This window comes from Pholis gunnellus (genome assembly GCF_910591455.1).
Source record: "Pholis gunnellus genome assembly, chromosome: 6".
Taxonomy (NCBI): Eukaryota; Metazoa; Chordata; class Actinopteri; order Perciformes; family Pholidae; genus Pholis; species Pholis gunnellus.
Window position 1 is genome coordinate 17,867,073 of NC_136532.1, and position 21,959 is coordinate 17,889,031.

General features: G+C 42.0%; 1 protein-coding gene across 1 annotated transcript in view; it reads left to right on the forward strand.

The window, feature by feature from the left end:
* The window catches only part of LOC306697652 (transmembrane protein 132C), a gene marked incomplete at both ends in the record, with an annotated part of 120,129 nt that extends 104,131 nt beyond the window's left edge, over positions 1-15,998 (forward strand). The window contains 4 exons of the mRNA XM_079161663.1: positions 5,228-5,436; positions 10,162-10,435; positions 12,397-12,588; positions 14,829-15,998. Coding sequence (XP_079017789.1) covers positions 5,228-5,436; positions 10,162-10,435; positions 12,397-12,588; positions 14,829-15,998 — 1,845 coding nt within the window. The remainder of the gene's footprint in view (positions 1-5,227; positions 5,437-10,161; positions 10,436-12,396; positions 12,589-14,828) is intronic.
* Between the last annotated feature and the right edge of the window lie 5,961 nt (positions 15,999-21,959).

Here is a 21,959-nt window from a genome sequence, read left to right on the forward strand (position 1 = left end):
CTTTCCATCCACCTGTTTATGCACATTTTCAATTTGAGCTAAACCCAGGAAAACCAGAAAAAAGACGGAGCTGAAATTGGTGTATTTAATGACTGACACAATGCAGGTATTGTTTGACAGACACTGCATTAGAGCTTATGTGAAAGCAATACTGAGAATATAAAAAATGCGACAGATGAGAAGATTTTCTATGTTTAGCACATCTATATAAATCCTCCAGAAACGATAAACAAACACCAGCAAACAACATGAAAGTGTGTGGTTTGATATGCAGTGACTGCTGACAGGTTGCTCAAATGTTCTTTTATTTTTAGAGCCCCTTTCAAACCTGGGGCACAAGGCACAACAGAGCAGAAAGTCCCTTACAGTGTTATAAAGTTGAGCCCTGGTATCAGTGTCGCGCTCCAACAGAATTCCAATGACTTCTTAATAATCTGTAGAAAGACTCAATAAAAACCAGAGAAATAAATCACATCTGTCGGTGTTCTGTTTCCAATTATAAGTGGCTGAGATGTTGCTCAGGATCTAGAAAACAGCACCCTGCTGTGCCAAGGGCTCCTTCCAATTGTGTTTGAATCTGTCAAGATCAGAATGGACAGGATGCAGCAAATCAAACAGAAGTTATGAACCCCAAAAAGAGCAACAATGAAACAAAATCATAAGTAGAGGAGGATATTTTGCCACAACGATCCACTTTATCATGTCTGATGCGTGAGTTAGGGATGGTTAAGTGAGTTCCAGAGGGAAATTAAATTGTAGTCAAAGGAGTTTAAAAACAAATGGCTACAGCTCTGCTGCTGACATCTCTTGGTCAGAGCATTCGTCCTGCATACTCACTGGCGCTCACTCAGGGAAGTTCTTCTCAGCTCGCGATGTTGTCTGTAAACATGACTAATTTATCCAATTATGACCCGGGGAATTAGTGAGAAGTAAACACAGAGCGACATTAAACCGGAATAATGAATCACTGTGCACAACAAATGATGCTTCTACTCACTTGTGACCTTGCAATGAATTTTAAATAAATACCTCAGGTCACAGGCTTTTTCTTTAATCCTCTTTGGAGATGTGTCTTCTTTAAACAAATTAATGTCTGACTTGTAGGCTGAAATAAGGCTCTGACTCCATTATTTTTTCATGCACATGTTGCGCTTTCTGGATTTGTAGTTGCATATTGCCTTAAAAGATGACAATGCGTCAATAGGTCTATATGTTATTGCAGTTTTAAATGTACCATCTTGTCTGTCGGTTTCTCAGATAAGAAGGTTCAAATATCGTGCTTTTCGGGCATAAAGCATGTTTCCGTTTTACCTTTGGCTCCTAGGTTTATTTCTATAGAAAAAATATATTTCAACTGGTCACACACACACACACACACACACACACACACAAAGAATATTGAAACAGCAAAATCAACAGCACAAACACGTTCCACAGTTCAATTATGTGTTAATGAATTTCCAGAGCAAATCTTCTGTCTCCTTGTTAGCCATGAACTTTCCTTACTCAAGGTCATGGGCTCTTCTAACCACTGCTTCCACGGAGCAGGGCTTTTACAATATGTACCTTCCCGTTGCATCGCAGTGAGCGCTGTAGTTTACTTAGAAGAGTCTGAGCTGCTTAATTGCTTCTGTCAAGCCAACTGTGTGTACAAACCAGAGACAGGCTCACCCCACCTTCATGCTCCGTACTCCCATCGCTCATATCTGCCGTGGATTGCATCCGTCTGGTGAGTTGTTAATTTCCTGGGCTAGATCCAGAGACAGCCTTAATGTCCTCTGTAAGTATTCTCCCGTTAGCTGCCTAATGTGTCTGATTAATGTGGTGGTGGATCTTCCTGGACGTTTATGATACTTTGTGAATCAGAATGACAGAGAGTTTGTAATTCACAGAGGCAGTCCCACCCTCCGTCTGCCACAACATGCATATGAGGAGTTAAAGGCGCCGCTGATTAATTCAGGGGGTCTTTTCATGTTAAAATATTGAATTGGAGCTATGTCGGCCAATGAAACAGCACAGCGGGAAGGTGTAAGTCTGTCAGTGTAATGTGTTGGGATGGCTGGATGTCAGCTGCCATGTTTGCCATAATTGTTTCCGCTTAGTATGTTTGGGAATAGATCAAAGAAATGCCAGCAGGCAGTTCATTTGCCTGTCATGGGACGTTCTGTAGCAAACCTCAATGCTAATAAATCCTACACTCATTACACGTTCTTCTCCTAATACAAATAAGGGTAAACTGACTTCTTGCAGCTTTTTTCTGAATGTGGCAAGAAAAATAAGACAGGTAGGCATAAACATATTTGCCAGCAAAATCCTTTTTATTGATCATCCATTTCACTGTTACATTTGGTCAATGAGCCTTACATGAAGCCCAGACAGGTGTTGTCTAGCCTGCAAGCTAATGCTTGTGCGGCCCAAACTTGTGAGAGAAGTCGCAGACGAAACGGGCCGTTAAAGGCACTTCAGTATCAGCCGACTGAGAGCAGTGAGAGAGAAAGAGACGAACAATGAGGGCCGATAAGGAGCAGTAACTCCTCCGACATCTTAATCAGATCAAACACACTCGCACACTGGAAGCTCTGACGGAGCCCGATCTGATCCATGAATGACTGTAGCCAGGGAGCGCCAGCGCCATTGTAGAAATGTTTAAGAGCTTAATTACGCAACTCTGACAGTCCGTGTCACTTCGCAGTGTCGTGCTGCATTAGTGCATGAGCAAGGTACTACTACTGTACGTGTGCTCTGTACTATTTATTGGCTGTAATACCAGAGCAACTATCCAATGATCCTTCAGTCCTTAGCAGAAGTTCTCTGATGGTTGGCTGTAGCCTTGAAGGGTGCCCTGCAGCGTGCTTTTAGCTTTCTCACAGGGGTTTCTAGGGATTCTTGTCTGGCGGGCAACCTTTTTGTACCATTTCAAAATGGTTACTGTAGATTTTTTTTTAAAAGTTGAACTGAAATTGCATTTTTGCTAAGAAATGAGTATAAATGTCATTTAGGTTTTATTAGTTTTTCTCCTGTGATAGCATTAGTGTTCTGCATAGGACGTGAATTGTTGGTGCCATGTGATAATGTGCTTCTAGTGGTTATTTGATAGGTGCATTATATTTGCCGGCAGGCACTAGAAATAGTTTATTATATCACTCCAGCAGCCACACGGGCAGTTAGCTGTTAAGTCCCATCTTTGATATGAGTGCTCCAAAAAGCCATACCCTTCCAAATGTTGCATGCCATAAAGGTCACAAATGTTCTATTTCTCTAACGGTATGCTACATAACCAACACTATGTGGGCTGATCCAAAGGCAGGAAATAAAAAGTTATCTCTCAGTAACACTGGCCCTCAGATTTCAGTCAACCTCTGAGAAAACAACAGCAAAACCTGCAAACATAATACTGCATACTGCAATGAAGTGTTTACAACATTCCATTATTACACAAGTTGCATACTTTCAAAAGGCTTTAGCGTAATTGACAGAAATATAGTTAACGTTAGTTAAAACTGACATTTGGACAAACATTAAGCATCCTGAGTGTCAGAATTCCACAATGTTACCATTCTTCCTGCTGAGGCCTCACATCTTATGTCTGAATCCACAGTTTTTAGGTTTGGCAGCTTATAAAAACTTAGCTGTGGGTTCTTTACCCTGTTAATCTCACCACACAGAAGCCTTTAGGCATTTTTCTGTTGTTTGCTAGCAGACGAAAGTGACAGGCGCCTTCACACAATACAAAGTCAATGGAGAGCAAAGAATTGTTACACAATCCGGTGTGGGCGGGACTTAATTGCGCTGTCGTCATGCTTTTTCTATCAAATATGTGCAAAAATGGTTTTATTTTATCCTCCATTCCAAAAGGACATACATGTGCACTACAGCTGCAGTATTATAGTACATATTTCCTTACACAAAGGGGAAAATATTTGAAATTTCTGTTTGATTTTAAAATTTAAATGCGATAATTGGCACCTTGATTCACTGTAGGATTGCAGAAAGATCTGTTATTTTACACTCATATTGAATAGTTGGGAGAATGAATTAATTCCTTATTTATTAATTATGTTGTATTTTTTTCCCTAGCAGTAAGCACACTGACAAGAAAGGCAAACCTGCTCAGAAATGTGTTGCACTATTCAAATGTCCATATACAGTAGAAACTTGCATCACAGATTCATTTATTTACATTGAAGGGAATCAACTGGAATGTGTTTGATGACTGTTTTGATTACGCACAGCGCAGAATGTAAAATCAATGCACTCAATCTCCAAATATCTGCTTTTATGTGTACCAAGCGGACAAACTTTAGTTTCCACAAAAGGTATTGTGCTGGCTTCACTCTACAGGTGAAGTGAAGTGGAGGGATCTCACACAAACAATCTGTCACACACAAAGTGCTCTTCCTGGTCACAGAGGATATTCTGCCGCGGCTTCATGATTAATGGCTGTTTATGGTTTTATCTCGCTGTGGAGAAATAACTTGGGAATACAGAAAAAAAAAAAGATATTTCCCCAGACCATCTGGTTCCAGCCGTGGTACTCCCCTATATGATGGGATCAATAGGATTGACGAAGTGCCCAGAAAAGAACGGGGTATCTCTGCTAAAGACATACTGTGTCTTCTGAATATCTGTGTTGGGATCCTCTTTGGCTTTTGTGTATTTGCATATCTTTTGTGTTTGTTTTGCCTGCATGGCCATATAATAAGGCTTTTAAAGAGATGGAGAAAGAGGAGATTCTGGACATTAATCAAATGCTGACACAAGTAACAAAAGACACATTTTCAAAGAGAGTGAGCAGCACAAGGCAACAAGGAGTTGTGTCTTTCTATAGCACAAATTTGGCCCGCTCACTACTTTTACAAAGCAATTTTATGAAACAGATGGCTTTGAGTTTGGTTATTTTATCAAGAGACAACTGCTCTCCTTTTACTAGTTTCCATCTGTCGGTTCATCTTTTAGCTGTAGGCAGAAATATAATGGAAAAGCAGACCACGACCTGTTTTCCCTCAGGTTCAAAGATGCCCCCCCCCCTCAGGACCTTTCATCTTGTTCAAAGTAGTTACAAGAATACTGCATCAGTGAGGAGTGTAAACCTTATAATCAACTTGGAGAGCCCATGCTACAGTGTACCCTGTGCTGTATATTGCACTGTGTAATTCAATGTGTAGTCATCTATGTGCAACTGTCAGAAGAGCTCAACTTCTTAATCCTTCCCCCTCCTCTCACGCAGGTGTCAGACAGGTGCGACTATATTTTCGTGAATGGCAAGGAGATGAAGGGCAAGGTGAAGATGATGGTGAACTTCACCTACGGATACCTGAGTGCTCAACTGGAGCTCAACGTGTGGATCCCTCGACTCCCCCTCCAGATTGAGGTGTCAGACACGGAGCTGAGCCAGATCAAAGGGTGGAGGGTACCCATCATGGCCACCAGTCAGAGGTACAGTGCTGCATGCTTCCGTCAGTTACAGAGCAATGTGTCTCCCATTCAACACACGTTTTTAATCTACAGTGTTCCCCTTTAACAGACTCAATGATGAAATATAGCTTATTCACTATTTCTCCAGATTTGTCAGGATGAGATTAAACCAGAGAAATAGATATAATTAGGTATTTCCAGGTATGTTTGGCTAATTGGACTCACTATAAGTTGACTCAGTCTTTACTTTACATTTACATGTTTTTTTTCTTTTTGCCAAGGGCTCATTTTCTCACTTCAATATTTTTGTGTGATCATCTGTGCAAAGTGTAATTCAGTCACAATTTCCAATTATCGAATGAAACAGCATTAAGTTTATGGCACAAGTTTTTATTTGAACGGATCCAAATTTGATTAGTAGGGTTTTTTTCATTCTTTACCAATAGCGCTTCTAGATTTTCTTGTTGGCATCACAGAAATGCTCCCGATCTGAGCCTTTTGTCCTCCTTCGCCGCAGCACTAGCTTCCTTTAAGAGGGTAACAAATGGCCTTTAATCCAGGTGATGTATTTGATTTCAATCACGGCAGCCTAAGATAAGATAATAATGAGACGTTTGACTGAACACCACTCCGCTTGTCTCTTCCTGACTTCACTCCTGCTGACAGTTCTTGGCTGATAACAAAATGGCTGACCTGTGCAATACAGCTTGTCATTACGACCGGCTTAAGGTGGCCTGCCATTTTGCCTCTTAGTCGTCAGTAAAAAAGAACATTATTAGAGCTGCCTTGAGGTCAGACCTCTCCCTCGGGTGCCTCATCACTAGCAGCACCTCTGCCAACACTGTTGTGCAGTGCTTCTCTGCAACTGTTGAAATCCATCAATTGATGGAGCAGCTATCAGCTTACCTGCAGTAATTACCTCTGGAAAAGTGTTGAGGTTGGTCTTGGGTTTGGGAGTCATCCCACGCACCAGTGTGGCTGCTCTAATTATCCCTGCTCTCCTCTTATTTTGAGTGACAGAGGTACAGCATTCGACTAATGCCACGGCTTGTCGAGGATGTTGCTTTCCCAGCTGTGTGCTGGTACGCCTTTATCAGCATGGACAGCCCGAGTTGTGTTGTCTTTGTCACTGCTGATGGGCAGCAGGGAGCTTTGTTTCTCCCTGTCTTCCACCCGTCTTTGTTTATCAGGGGATAGCAGGCGTGACCTTGCAAAGTAGCACTATGTCTGTTGGTGAGAATGGGCACTGCTCCACTGTCCATAAGCCCACGAGGAACTGAGCCGCGGAGCGACAATAGCAAGTGGCGGGACCTTCCTTTATCGGCCAGGCTGGCATGTCGGGGACCACATTGGGTTGAGCGAGAGAAATGAGGGAATAGAGACATCAGGCCTGCAAGTTGGATAGTCGCAAAAAAGTACTCTTCACACAGTTTTTGACTGGCACTGGCTGTATGGCTCACCTCTTCCCTCCCTAAGCCCTGTCAAAACAGGGACAAGATAAGCCTTCGCAGACAGCAAACCTAAGTGTAGGCGTAGCACTCAGGCACGCACCACTCCTTTTACACATCTCTCAAGAAGTGTATATTGTGATTCCTTTTCCCCCTTGTTGTATTCTGTTAATACAAACATCTTGCAGTTACCCTTTGTTTGACACAGAGTTGGCGTAAACTGTGTACTGAGCGCTTTCTTTCTACTGTAAAACAAAGTTGTACTTGAATCCCCTACAATATTCAAATAACAAAAAAAAGCAATCAAGCATCAGATGGAGCTGCATGGATCTGTAAACATAAGCAGCACTGCCTTTTTCTGTGCAAATGACCTTCGTCATGTTGGAGCAAAAAATAATATGCAGCGAAATGACAAAACAAATACGGCACACGATCCACGGGGCACAACAAAAATAAGCATGACACACACACACACACACACACACACACACACACATTAATATGCAGCATCTCCTCTGAAGTCACAACTGGGCTTTAAAGTGAATGAAGCGGAAAGAAAGATTGCTTTGTGAAGCAGGTTGTTCTCGGCACTGAGTGTGATTTGTTTATTAGATTAACCTTAGATTAGATTTTGAGGTGGCTGCACAAGCACTGGCATATCAGATTTATACCTGCGCTAAAACGATCCGACTTCACGATCAGCTTGTTTGCTCCTGAAACCATTACACCCTCTTTATAAATACACTGTTTAAAGGCTGATTCAGTCAATATGTTGGTACAGACTCCTGTAACGTCAACTCATCGTCTGTGAATGTCAAATAACAAATTCTGTTTACGCTCAAAACACTCACAGTATGATTCAAAAAGGATTTAACTAAAGCAGTCAGCGGGGAGAAACTTTCAATTACTGCCATTGGAATAATTGGAAGGTGGTTTTCTCCTCTGCATCTAATATGTAAATGAGTGGATAGTCAGTCGTGAACAGGAATCTGTTAAAGTATAAGAGAAAAATGCAACATAAAATGAATGTCACAAAATCACAATCCCTGCTATTCAGTTGGAATCGCAGGTGGTGCTACATTTCATGCAGAAGGTAGTTCTTTTGTTTGCATTTGAATTTGGAGGTTGGCCTTTGTGGATTTGAGTCACCCGGGGAGGAAGCTTCATACATTTGCTGAAACTAAAACTATTATTGACCAGAAGGACTCAAGTAACCCCATCCTCGCCTGGAAATTGAATGCAGTGTTCCACTTTTGTGTGGAAAGTGACATAAAAATCATAAGCGGAGGAGTTAGCGTTCATGAATATGCATTAAATGTGTCAAGGCTGCTTAGGCACAACGGATCTGCTATGTTAATCTAGTGTTACAGGCGTTTCTACAACGGTGCCAAAAATGAAACTTGCTAAGCAAAGGACAAGCATCAGATTCACAGTACAAACAGATCAACAGACATGCATTCTGCTCTGGTTTAGTGATAAGACTGATGACACCAGGCTGATACACCACTCGTTTCCACTTTGTCTAGTCTTCGAAAAACGACAAAGTTGTTCAACCTTTTTTTTTTTTAGATTATTGCTCATTCAGTCATGAATATTGGATGTTAGAGATTAATATGATATGACGTTTTCAGGGCCTCTAACACAGCAACATCAAACAAATAGTGAAATAATCGTTTGTTTTGTATTTTGTATTTGAACACGACAGGCAAAATTCTAAGGCACTTACAGTATAAGTGTGTCCAAAACACATGTACGCGATTGTCACTTGGCTGGATCACCAGTTGTTCTTGTTGAATCCTGAATCCAAATGTTTTCTTTTAGTGATCCCACAATATCCAGAGTCATTTCCTCTGTGAATGGCTGTCATTCAGTTGCATGTGAAATCATTTTTTAAGCCCTTAACTCCAAATCTCACTGGCTTTTCTCTGGAGCGTGCAGCTAACATCTTTATTCCCTCGGCTTCACGTGCAGTCAGATTTCTCAGAGGATTCAAACAGAAAAGAGACAAGCAGAGCGGATAATCGCAAAAGAAAAACTTTTTTAAGAGATTAAGTTATTTTCTGCTCGACTTTATCATGATGGACCTTTGGTGCGTTTGTGTGTGTGAGAGAGAAAGAAGACGGGTGCGGTATATGCAGTATATGATTAGCAGTTTTGTTGACAAAGCACTTTTCCTGTTTGAAAGTGTCCCAACTGTGCCCCAGTGTAAGACTGAAGAACTGGAGCAGCAGTTATTCTCCCAGATCAACCGTTCAAACATTGCTTTCTCAACATCTTAGTGTGCTTCATCTGTTGTTTGCTCAAGCAAAATAAAAAAACAGTTATAGGCTAAATCTAATGATATTGCAGCTGTATTGTAACCATTGAAACCAAGTTTGTCGCATTTTAAGCAATTTTCCTGGTGAGAAAGAGCTGAGCCCTGTTGGCTGATTTGTTGCCTAAAGTAATGAAATTTGATTTCCTGGCAACAGAGCAATGAGGAAGGCTATTAAGTAAGCAGTAAGGAGGTGTGTGCACATTCACAACCCAGGCCAGGTGCTACGAAACAGTGAAGGAGAGCCTCGGAGGGAAAAATGATCCTCCCTTAGTGGCTTAATCAACAACATTGCATCGTTACTTCATCTTCGTCGGGTAAACATTCCTGTGTTGGTGACACTGCCCTGTGTGTGTGTGAATGTTTGACAGAGATCAGTTTAAGTTAAATGCTGCTGAAAATACTACGGACCACACATCACTGCAGAGCTGACATTTTCTCTTCTCTAGTATTTATTGAACAAATATCCTGCGCACATGTGCTACAATTATTCTAGATTGTGCCTTTGTTAGACTGTAATATAGCAATAATCACCAAGTACATATAATTACATTATTTAATGTGATATAGCTTTGATGCATGTGAGCTTAATCAAAGTACAGTTAAAGTAATGAACAGGACTAAGAGTCCATGCTAGTGGCTCTAAATGCTAATGTCAACATGCTAACGTGCTCAAAACAATAATGCTTACATGCAAATGTGTTGCAGGTATAATGTTTCCATGTTTAGCATGTTAGCATACTGAATTTTACAGGAAAAGTACAGATGAGGTTGATGTGGATGTCATTGGTTCTGCAGGTATTCGGTCATAAAACATATTTATATATTTGGATTCATCCTTTGGGGACCATAAATGTCTGTACCAAATGTCAGTATTGAAGTTTCAGTCCGGACCAATGTATTGGACCAACCAACACTGCTATCCATAAAGAAAAGTTCCTCCCAGTTTGCACATCAGGTTTTTATTCTTTTTTTTATTGCAAGGTCCACACGGGACAGCGAGGACGAGGACGATGAAGACAGACGAGGGCGAAGCTGCACCCTGCAGTACCAACATGCCATGGTCAGAGTGCTAACCCATTTTGTAGCTGAGTCAGCTGATCCTCGAGGCCAAACCAGCTTCATGCTGGGCACTGATTGGCAGGTGGACATCACAGAGCTGGTGTGGGACTTCCTGAAAGTAGAGGACCCGCAGATTGCAAAGCTACAGGACAGGAGGATACTGGTGGGACTGGACATGGGGATGACAACAATCCAGGTGGGCCATGTTTTAGCTTTAAAGGATTTTGTGTAATTGTTCGATAATAATTCCAGTTTATCCTGTTGCTTAAATTAAGTTGATATGACAGTCAATCAGAGAGTTTGTTAACAAATCCTCACATCAGCAAAAATGTATTATTGCTACCTAAAAGCTACATGCAAACCATCTATCATAGTATACAACCTCCTGGTTTAACTTTTAACCGACTGTACTCTTTGGTGAGTTTAAAATATTGTGATAATTAATAGAAACGATGGCGACACTATGGGAATAAGACCAAATTGTAATAAACCTGAAGAGCAGTGTTTTTTTAAATAGGCAGGCCTAAATAAAAAGATCAAGGTCGGTGACCTTCGTCTCACGCTTGTGGCTTTGTTAATGATAGAGGGAGCACTAGCAATTGTAATGTTCCACTTGTGCCAGTACTTCCTAAAATTAAAACCATATTCCCCATGAACCCTGTTGCTTCCTGTCTCAAAGAAGGTCTAGCCACTTGTCATCCTTCTGCTTCTTTCCTCCCAAAATCTGAAGATGTAAAATGCATTGCAGAGGGCACTGGAGGTCTGATTTAGTAATTACAGAATACAATGCCTAAAATATTTTAATAGCTCAAAACTAATATGGCAATAATGTTATGACTGTAAAGGTATCACCAAATTGCACATGAAATATGTTAAAAAAGCACCACATGTCAAATGCATGACCACATGTCATGCATTTGTGTCAGCACAAATGCATGTTAGAATACAATATAGGACTATGAACATATGGTTTATTCCAGGGACAATAACACCGTCCGCTGCTGTGGTCTGACTAGTACGTCCTTTTGTCTAGTGCAGACAGGTGCTTACTGGTGTGTCACAGCCTGTCGGCCTACAGCGGGCTCTCAGCAGTGAGTGGGTCCTCCCCCTCGGCCCTTTGGTCTGGCATGCTCTTCAGGCCAACTGGATGATTATCAGCCTCCTAATGGCACCTCTGTGAGTGGGCTCCGCTCCCTGGCGTCGAGGACTCATCTGTCTATCTATGTGAAGACGTGTCTCCACCTTCGCAAAAAACATCCACGCCCTAACAAAACAAGCACGGACCGTAAAACACGATGAGCGCGAAGGTCTGACAGCTGTGACTATACCTGTGCCACGCGTCACACAGACTGACGCACGAGCAGACGTTCACAAAGACGTGCATGCGGAGACAGTCACACATAGCATTCATCATAAATTCTTCCCGTTTCCGAATTGGGGTTAAAGTGTGCCTTTCCTCTGGATTACCAGTATTAATCAAAGGGAATGGATTGTTACCTGCAGGAGGTATTGGGGTTGGATGGCAGCCAAGTCCAGTTGTTTGATCTACACAGCCTGAGAAAAGAGATAAAATATAAAAAAGTAAGTTTTGCATATTGCGCAGGGGCTTGTGAGCTTTTTATGTTAGATGAAACACTTGGAAAGACATATTCTTAAATCACCTATAACTCGTGGTAATCCGCTTTTTTTCCACGTCTGTGACGTCTTCACTGCTAAGTGCTTATTGATGGGATGTTTTTGCATTCCACCTGCCAGGAATGCCTTGTCAGTCAAGCGATGTGACCAGTGTTGAGTTATTTCTGCTTGGAGTTTTTGTTGATGAAGTTTCTCTAAGTAGTGCTCTTTTTTTGTGTTCAGCTACAGTTGCTGTCGCTGCTGATTTCTCCTGGGAAACATCTCCTCAGCCCTCAGTGTTTAGAGCAGGAAATGAAAAAGCTTTCATGAACAGGGTATACAATAGGTTGATTCAATATTGTAGAGTAGCACAGCTGTAATTGATCATACCAAAATGTCACAGGTTATTGCAATCACGTATTTGAGAGAAATGTTGTGGAACAAAAGCTAATTCTTCATCTTTTCCTTTTAAAATTCCTTTAACGTCACAGTTGTAATCATTTTCTGCCTCTTTTCTTTCTCTGCTGTCCTCGCACCTCCTAGGTGTTGTCTCCTTTGTCAGACTCCATCCTGGCAGAGAAGACCATCACTGTGGTGGATGACAAAGTGACCATCACAGAGCTGGGCGTCCAGCTGGTGACGGGCCTCTCTATGAGCCTTCAGCTCAGTCCAGGAAGCAACAGAGCCATCCTGGCCACCACGACCACGCAGGAGATTCTGCAGAGCCCCAAACAGGTCAGGATATAATACAGGTTACCGATTGTGAGGCTGAACCTAAATGCGGACGCTGGACAGGCTGGTAGGTGAAAAACAAGTCTCTTTATTAACAGTAAGGTGAAATGGAGGCTGGCTGAAGTGAGAGAAAAGGGATCCGGGGGAGAAAGCGTGGCAGAGGGAATTCAGAGGTGAGAGCTGGTTGGCTCTGCAAATAGACAAGGCAGGCAGGTTGTCCAGGAGAGAAGAGAGCAAGGCGTAAGATACCGTATTGTGAGCAGGCAGGCAGGCAAACAAACTAAACAACAGAAATGTCAAACTGGCAAGCTAAACTAGGTAAAGCTCTGGAAGCGTGGCACATCGACAAACCGTGAACGGCACAACAATCCTGCAGAGACTGGCCGTTAAAACGGGGTTTTAGAAGGGAAGAGCAGCTGGAGTGATTGGCAGACAGGTGTGTTGATTGCAGGTGACGGGCAGGGACGTTGATTGCACATCATGGCCAGGTGAGCAGTGAGAGGGAGAGACAGAAAGGCCAAGAGGGGCGAGGGAAACGTGCAAACAGACAAAACACACCAAACACTTCTCACTCAAACAAAGGCAGAAGAGTAGAGCTTCAACAATTAGTTGATTAATCAATAATCCATCGAGATGCAGCTATTTTGGTGATGGATTTAGTCATAATTCAAGCTTCATCAATGTGACGATCTACTGCTTTTCTTTGTCATATCTGACAGTTAACTTAATATCTGTAGGTTTTGGGATGTTGGCTTAATAAAACAAGCTATTTAATATAAATGTTGTCATATTTCATATTGCATTTTTTACTTTTTTGACATTTTATAGACCAAACTGAATCGATTAATATTGAAGAAAACAATGGATAATGAAGATAATTGAGATCTGAGGTAAAGTTTGAAAGAGAAATAAATTGCGACTTGAGCTTTGCTTAAGAGCTCTTGTCGCTCTTAGCCACCTCGATTGAATACAAATCCTCTAATCTAGTAGATTAAAAACAAAGACCAGTAATTATTTGCAAACACAATTTAGCCAGGTCTGATTAAAAAGAGAATAATTAGTTTTACACCAGTAATTATTATCTCTCAGTTATTCTTAATAGACATTTGATGAAAAACAGACTTTTATACTGTACTGTATATCTACTGAAGCCAAAAAATGTGAATTCTGCGACCTTGATTACTGTGCTTTTCAAAACAAAAGACTTTCTTCCAGATTTCATTTCACACTACCAGGGCCCTTGAATGAGCAATTTTACAATCAAAGAAAGTGTGCATGTGCTCGTGAACACGTGTCTATTTGTTTGTTCTACACCGTCCCTAACCCTCTTAACTCCAAGGCCTGAAAGCCAGAGTGTGACAGAATGTGTTTCCTTGGGCAGCTAATAGAAACGGGAGCTTAATCTCAGAGCATGCTAAAGAAACACCACAGCGTCATACCAAAATGTGACTCACGGCACAAACTTTCATATTTTGCTTCCCTTTCTCATTTGCCCTGGCTACTCTCATTGTGGCCCCTTTGATCTGCCCATCAAGCCCTCTCACAAGTTCCCTCGACTGCTCCTCTATATTCCTCTCCCCTCCTCTTCCTCCAAGCAAGGAAGGACGGGAAGGCCATTTATCTCCCCTATCTCCATGCGCAAACTGTGAAGATAAGCAGGCAGCGCTGCACTGTAAGTCCCCTGGTGTCCGTAATTAGGGAGCGTTGACAGACCACTGTGGGGATCTACTTGTGCGCCTTTGGGGATTTGTCCTTCGGCAACATTAAAAGGCAAATTGTGAAATTGCAGTAGGAGAGGGCCTTGAGATGCCTATGTGTGGCAAATCCTCACCCGTTTAATGTTACTGTTTGATCTTTTCTGCCTATCTTTTAATCTTTATCCCCCGTAGTTTAGAGAGAATAACCGCTGAGATATCAGAACCACACGACTTAGTATTGGTCTTTCCACAACTAGGACACGCCATGTTTATCGTAAGTCTATTTGGTGCATTGACAAAAGGAGCAGTGTATGCAAATATTCATAGCAATTCACTTTACTCCTGAGTGTAGAAGCCAGTAAGCCAGTGGGATATTACACCTGAACAACAACTGGTGGATGCTCTAACTCTCCAACAAAGAGGCCTTACAATTTCAAAAATATTTCATTCAATTTCATCTGTTCCATTTCTTTGTAATATGAAGGCACAACATGACTATTTTCTCTCTCTCTTTGTATATTTTTGTTTGTGTGTGTGATCTGACAGGAGGCCTTGATCAGCGCGTGGCTACAGTTCAGCGACGGCTCCGTGGCTCCTCTAGACCTGTATAATGCCGACTTCTTTGTCCTGACGGCCACCTCCCTCGATGAGGAAATAGTGACAGTGCAGCAGAACCCCTCGTGGAAGTGGCCTGTCATCGTGACAGAGGCGGAGGGCCAAGGTCTGCTGGTCAGGGTGGAAATGACTGTTTGCGAAGTCTGCCAGAAGTTCAAGCGCCGCAGCATCCTGGCAGCAGGGAACTGTAACGTCAGAGTGAAGTTTGGTCATAGTGACAGCTCAAGGGGAGGGAGCAGCGACTACGGCCCCGATGGAGACGACATGGAGAACAGAGGCAGGCTCTCCCCATCCCACGACAGGAGCGGCCCCGACACTCACTATTATGGCAGCTCCATCTCTGACATGGAGGATGGGGTGCTGAAGAGAGCCACCACCACTAGAAGCGCAATAATGCGCAGACCCAATGGAGATAAACTTTCAGATGAGGGTAGGCGGAACATGCCTATTGACTTTGCTGACTTCCCTGCGCAAGTGGACCTTCCCCGCGGCCGCAATATGGACGATGACCTCATTCAGACTGCTCGTGGGCTCACAGACCTGGAGATCGGCATGTACGCCCTGCTGGGGGTCTTCTGTCTTGCCATCCTGGTCTTTCTCATCAACTGCATTTCATATACCCTGAAATACCGCCACAAGGAGCTCTCGATTGAGGGCCAGGAGAACATGAACCATGCCCACGATTGGGTGTGGCTGGGGAATGAGGCCGAGCTGCTGGAGAGCCAGATCAGCCTGTCGCCCCAGCAAGAGGAACAGACCTCCATGATGGACTCGAGCGGCGGGCTCGAGGAGGGCAGCCACTTGCTGAACGGAAGCTCGGCCCAGAAGAACGTGCAGGGCCAGGTGCACCGGGCGGCGGACACTGGGTGCATAGCCAAGGATAGCAAAGGAGACTCACCCACCACCAAGAGGAAGCGAGTCAAGTTCACCACGTTCACCACCATCCCCTCGGACAGTAGCTACCCCACTGTTAACACACTGACTGGAAGCCACAGCCAGGACATTAAGTGGGTTTGCCAAGATGTGGAGCTGGGAGATTCCAAGGAGTTGCGTAATTACATGGAAAGGTTAAATGACAGCGCTTTAAAAGAGGTGGCATAATGTACTGTGTGCCCTTGTAACAAACTCACCCTTATGCCTTTCAGAGGAAAGTGGGTCTGGACAGAAACCGGACCCGGAAATTGACTTCAGAATCATCCCCAAAACTGCCAAAGGGTCATTTACTTAAAGAGGATTGTCATGATTCCACAAGTGACTGATAATCACTAATGAAGAAAATGACAATGAATCATGACATCAGGTGGTTCTTTTTCATTTGTTTATCAGATGATTACCTTTTTATCATCATTTTATTACTACAGGGTTTAGATAGAAAGATCCCAGGACTATGTAATATTCATTAAACATGTAGATTTTAAAACAAACAGTAACATGACTAGATAGATGTTCTGAATGTGAGTGCACATTAAATGGTTTTGGAAGTTTTGTAACATTTGGATATTAATTTCTTACGCCAGATCCTTATTCTGTGGAAGAGTTCTGGAAAGGCCAAAGCAAGCAACCAGAAATGTCTGCATGTCAATGGTAAAAAAAAAAAGAAAAAAAAAAAAGGCATAACTTTCTGGTTCATGATCATCCTCCTTAACACGGCAGAAAACCTGATATATATATATCTATATATACACGGCAGAAAACCTGATATATATATATCTATATATATATATAGATATATATATACGTATATACCGAACAGTCTCCACAGCATTGTATTGTTGCTCTGTATATTGTATTTTTCATAACATTTAAGAAATACACAACAATGTCAAGAATGTGTATCAGCTTTTATTGACCGCAGCATCATTAGGCCTTTCAATTCTCAGCCCGAAGGTCATCTGAGGAATGTGGTTGAGGAAGGGGAGCCAATTACACATTCATCTTTGTATGAAGAGTATTTCATGAGATGCAATTTACCCACAAGCCACAACACAATCTGCTCCTCTTTAATGCTGGTCGGTGGAGGAAGGCAGCACCCATTAATACTCTCATTTCGTCTATTAGATGTCAGTACCCTAACATGACAGCCAGTGTATGAAGGAGCTTTTTTACTAAATGGCTGGACATCTGTGTAATTTGACATTTTCTACTGCAACCCCCCCAGTTTAAAGTGAAGTGAGCTTTGAAGAAAATGCCAATTAAGGTCTCGTTAACCTCAGTGCCATAGCCTCCAGGAAAAGCATACTGATGGACAAACTGGGATGAAATGTGCTCTCCATCTCTCGGGCAGAGTGGAGATACAAAGAAGGGTAATTACAGGCAAGGTGGGAAACGTTTCCTTTTTGGAAATGGATCTTTAAGTATTCAGATAATTGCTCAAATAATAATCATCTCTGAAAATGTCCTAAACAAAGGCAGTCGGCTGAAAAATTGCATTTTGCTCAGTGAACGTTATTATCATCACAGTGGTGTTGGCTGATTGCGTTTTTTTGTGTTATTATTTTCCATCAAGGAGAGAAATGTTCACATTATGTTAACTGTTGCCGCAGTGTGGATCAGATTGTTAATCAGCAACGCTCACAATATTAGCTTGGAAGAAGGGAGGTGAGATAGTCAAGCAAATGGTAGCGCTACCTTGAGTGTAATTATGGGATGCCATTTAGATTAGGTGAGTTATGTCAGCACTGAATGGTGCACCTCCAGACACCTGAGTAAGAAGTTCAGTGGCTTTTCTACTTTTATTTAATTTGTTCAAGCAGCTTGTCGACTGATTCTCTTTTCTACTTCTGTGGCGATTGATATTGATTCACTGCATGCTGTGCCACTGAATTAACACAACATCAAATCTATAGATTTCAAATATATAGATAACTAGCCATGATAGGTAGTGATATAACTGAAGGAGCAATTTTGGGAAATGTGTTTATTTGCTGTTTGCTTTCGTAGAAGATTTATACCATCCTCTTTTTTTTGCGTTGAATATGGAGCTACAACCAGCAGGCAGTTAGCTTAGCTTAGCATAGAGACTGGAAACAAGGGGAAACAGCTAGCCTGGCTCTGTCCAGAGGTAAACAAATCTGCCTGCAACACATATTAAGCTCACTATTTCATACTTTATAATATGTATTCAAACTGTATAAAAACTGAAGAGTGAAAACATTTTACATAAGCTGTAAAACTTATGTGCCAGACTATCTCTTAGACGGCGCAGTTACTGCCAGGACTCTGAAGATTTAAGTATGTTGATTTCTGATCTTTAGAGGTGGTGATATATTCGTTACCTTTACACAGAGCCAGGCTAGCTGTTCCTTCCTATTTACAGTCAAACCTGTATTTTCTGGTGTTACAGTATTTTAAACTGAGTCTAGTAGAAGTGAAAAATATTATGACCTCAGCTGAATTCACAATTACTCAGGTTAACTGCAGCTATTGACAATATAGTGTACACACACACACACACACACACACACAGTGGAAAAACTCTCCATGCTCACTCTTTTGTCTCCGTTTCTGCTGTCCTGAAATGTTTTTTGTTTTTTTTTCCTGCAATGCGACTGGCTGTCTCCTGTGTGATTTTCCTGCTTCTGTGGCTCTATCAGTGACTGCAGGGGATTGAAGCGAGTCCGTGTGCAGCATGTGCTGTGTGCTGGGGCCGTGGCTGCTGTGCTCAGCCTGTGGACTGTGAAGGGCGAGGAGAGCCAGTGCAGGTCTGGGAGGGATTTAACTGTCAGCCACAAGGGGCATGATTGATGAAAGGCCCTTTGTGATTAAAACACCACTGCGACTCTCTTTCCGCGACTGTCGTCGGTGGCTTCGGCGTCTTCAGGTAGGAGAAGAACAGCGCAGCCCATTAAAGACCCACCGCCTCCAAACCCTTGGGCTTTGTTCACACCGTGTTCACACCTGCTGAGATGCTGCACAGGAGCTATAAAGATTGTATTCACCTCCATTCTTAGAGCATGGTAACTCAAGACTCATTTGCCTTGGCCTTGATGTCTTGACTTCCCTGAAAGGAAAAGAAAAAGCCTTCCCCAGGCCTCCATCTTAAATGGATTTTTAATTAAATTGATGATGTGAGACCAACAAACTCACACTAATGGTTGGCAGTGCTCCCTGTGGTCCTAATCTGCCGGGTCTGTATTTGCAATTTCCAAATGATTATTCGCTGCTTGATTTATGTCGCTTCCTGTAAATTCTTTAAAAAATAAAAATCAGTTCACAGTAGATTCACAGCAACTAAACACGCACAAACAAGCAGTCACATAGGAATGACAAGGTCAGCTTGACATTCCAGTCCGACCAATTTTTACAGATGGAGCCGCAGGGAACCAAAGACAACAGCGTTCATATACAACACCCTTGTGCCCAATCTGTGTCTTGTAAACACCACCTCCCACCTGACCAGTGCAACACAGTGGGACGACAAACACCAGAGAACACACACAAATGTTCACAAACGCAGAGCAACTTGTCTCACTAACCTTGTAAAAGCTCTTTATTGACTACATTGAGCCTCAACCTAATCATAACTTTACAGGATCAGGCTGATCTTATTCTGTAGTTTTCTTATTGTTAACAAATGACACAAAAACCTACCATGTAGTAGTCCCAATGTTCAGTGGCAGCTGAAGTTGTAATTAACACAATTTATGAAAAACAATTGTAATGTCTGTTAAACAGCTGGGCTCTTTAGTTGTTTTTTTTAGCAAATGTTGCTCAAACAGGAGTTAATATAGCAGCTGTTTGGGACTATTTTTAGCTGTCAACTAACATTTACAACAGCAAGACAGTGTTAAAGCACAGTACCTATGTTCATCTTAATAAAGGAAAACTTCATGTTTTTTAAAAGTTGTTGAACAACAATGGAAGTCTATGGCAGAGAGGAATAAGCCCTGTCAGACTTTGTTGGTTTTGATGGTTTCAGATTTGTTGAGAGCCAGAAAAATATAAAATACCACCAGCCTTATCTCACTTAACCCTAAATCCAAATTCCCCTAATAAACTGTGGAGACCAGCCAGTTGGTCCCCAGAATGGAGGTGCATCCCCACAACACCATTTAACAATCAGCTTCTGACTCTTACAATGTGATGTAAATACAAACTCAAACACAACAGTATAAACATGCACAACAAAAAGTTTGAGCCATGACTCAAACCCGCAACAAAAAGGCAATAAACAACTACAGTAGCAAGCGAAGCCCTTTAGCAGCATGAGGTGAGTATCCAACCATGTCATTTAGATATATCAGCACAGGAGGAGCGGAGCACCGAGCACAGGAGAGCGACATATCAGCCAGCGCCCTGAGACAGGTCGGGGCATTTTTCTTTCTGCCGGAAAACAATAGAAGGTCAGAGGGCAACCAAGATACGGCAAGCTCAAATGATGTTCCTCAGTGTGGCTGAGAAAAATGTATCTCGTTACCTGTACTGTTTTATGGGAGTCAAGCCCCATTCTGTACAAATAAGAAGCTCTAAACCACAGGACCTGCACACAATAAGCAAGGTTGATGCGGTAAATCCAGATGGATGTACGCTGTTAAACTCATTTTACGGTTGCTTATTTCGCAGATCATCCGTCTGAATGAACACCCTTAACCTGCCGATGTGCTCGGTCCCACAGAAAACAGTATTTCAAGGGACACACTTTCTGAAACATGAGATTGTGAGGAGCTCTACATGTGTTTGTTTTTTTCCCCATTGCTCATATTATCAGTACAACTACAGTGGGAATAGCGTGTTAGAAACAGATGAGCCCTGAGTTAAACGACTTGTCTCGTGCCCAACACTGTCTCATTTGGAAAAGGCTGCAGGATGCCGCCCAACAAAGACAGCCCAGATAAGATAATTAGGTCTGTGTAAATGCGGATGATTAGTACTTAGAGATCGGCGATTTGTCTGCTTGGCCGTTTTCTTAAACATTGTGTCTGGATTAGCTTATCTTAATTAACATGTGATGATACTTCCTAATCCTCCACTTACTGGAGGAACATCTTCTGGAGCATCTGCCGGTTGCTCATTACAGGTAAGACTCAGTAATAACATTAAAATCAGCTTAGTATTTTGTAGATTATGCTATGCTGCCACATGCCCTCAATAAAGTCATTGGCAAATGACTGTCAAAGGCACAGAGATACACACACCAACTTCCTTCTTTCTTAATTCTTAAGATTATTCTACTGAACATGTCAATTTAATTTTTTATATATCCCAAATCACACAGTATGTTGATACACTTCAACCTAGAACTAAAGATACCTGGAGATTAAAGACACTGACTGAAACATCATTTCACGTTTACTGCCTTGATTTTTTTGTTAAAATAAGTCTTTCCGTAGATATGCATGCCTTCTTAGTTTAGCAACTCTAATCGTTTGATTAGCACAAAGGTCCACTGAGGCTGATGGTAATGTCACTATTAATCTATTCAGTAACTGTTGAGACATTTCACTCAAAGCACAAATGTCGACCTCTTGGTGGCACTAAAGGAAAAGTCAGGGAGTCACCTAAATCATCAGGATGCATCCTCTGGGAACTATGAATGTCTCTCCAAAATGATGTTCTGAAGTCCCAATCCATCCAACAGATATAGAGATATTTCACGGGTTAACTTAAAATTGTAACCTGCTGGTGACGATGTAGGAAATGTCAGTCGATCACCAAAGCCATTACAATGAATCCTCTGAGGATCATGAATGTCTGTACAAAACAATCCATCCTACAGTTGTTGAGATATTTCAGACTGAACCAAGGTGGTGGACCGACAGGCCGACATTGCCAACTCAAACCCTAACCCATGATACTACAATGTTTAAATAAATATACTATCACATTTAGAACTCTAAAAAGAAAAAAAACAGTAGCAGGTATAATAATATATGCTGGAGGTGCTCTCTCCAAGGCACAGTTGTTTGCTTTAATCCTGGCCAATAGATCAACTTAAAATATTTTGAGGTCAGCTCCAAAACTATATATCTCAATGTTATTGCCTTGCAATTCTGCCTCCATAACCACTTTGACATGTCAGGAATTCCTCTCAACATGAGAAACAAGCCGCCACACTGGAATTAT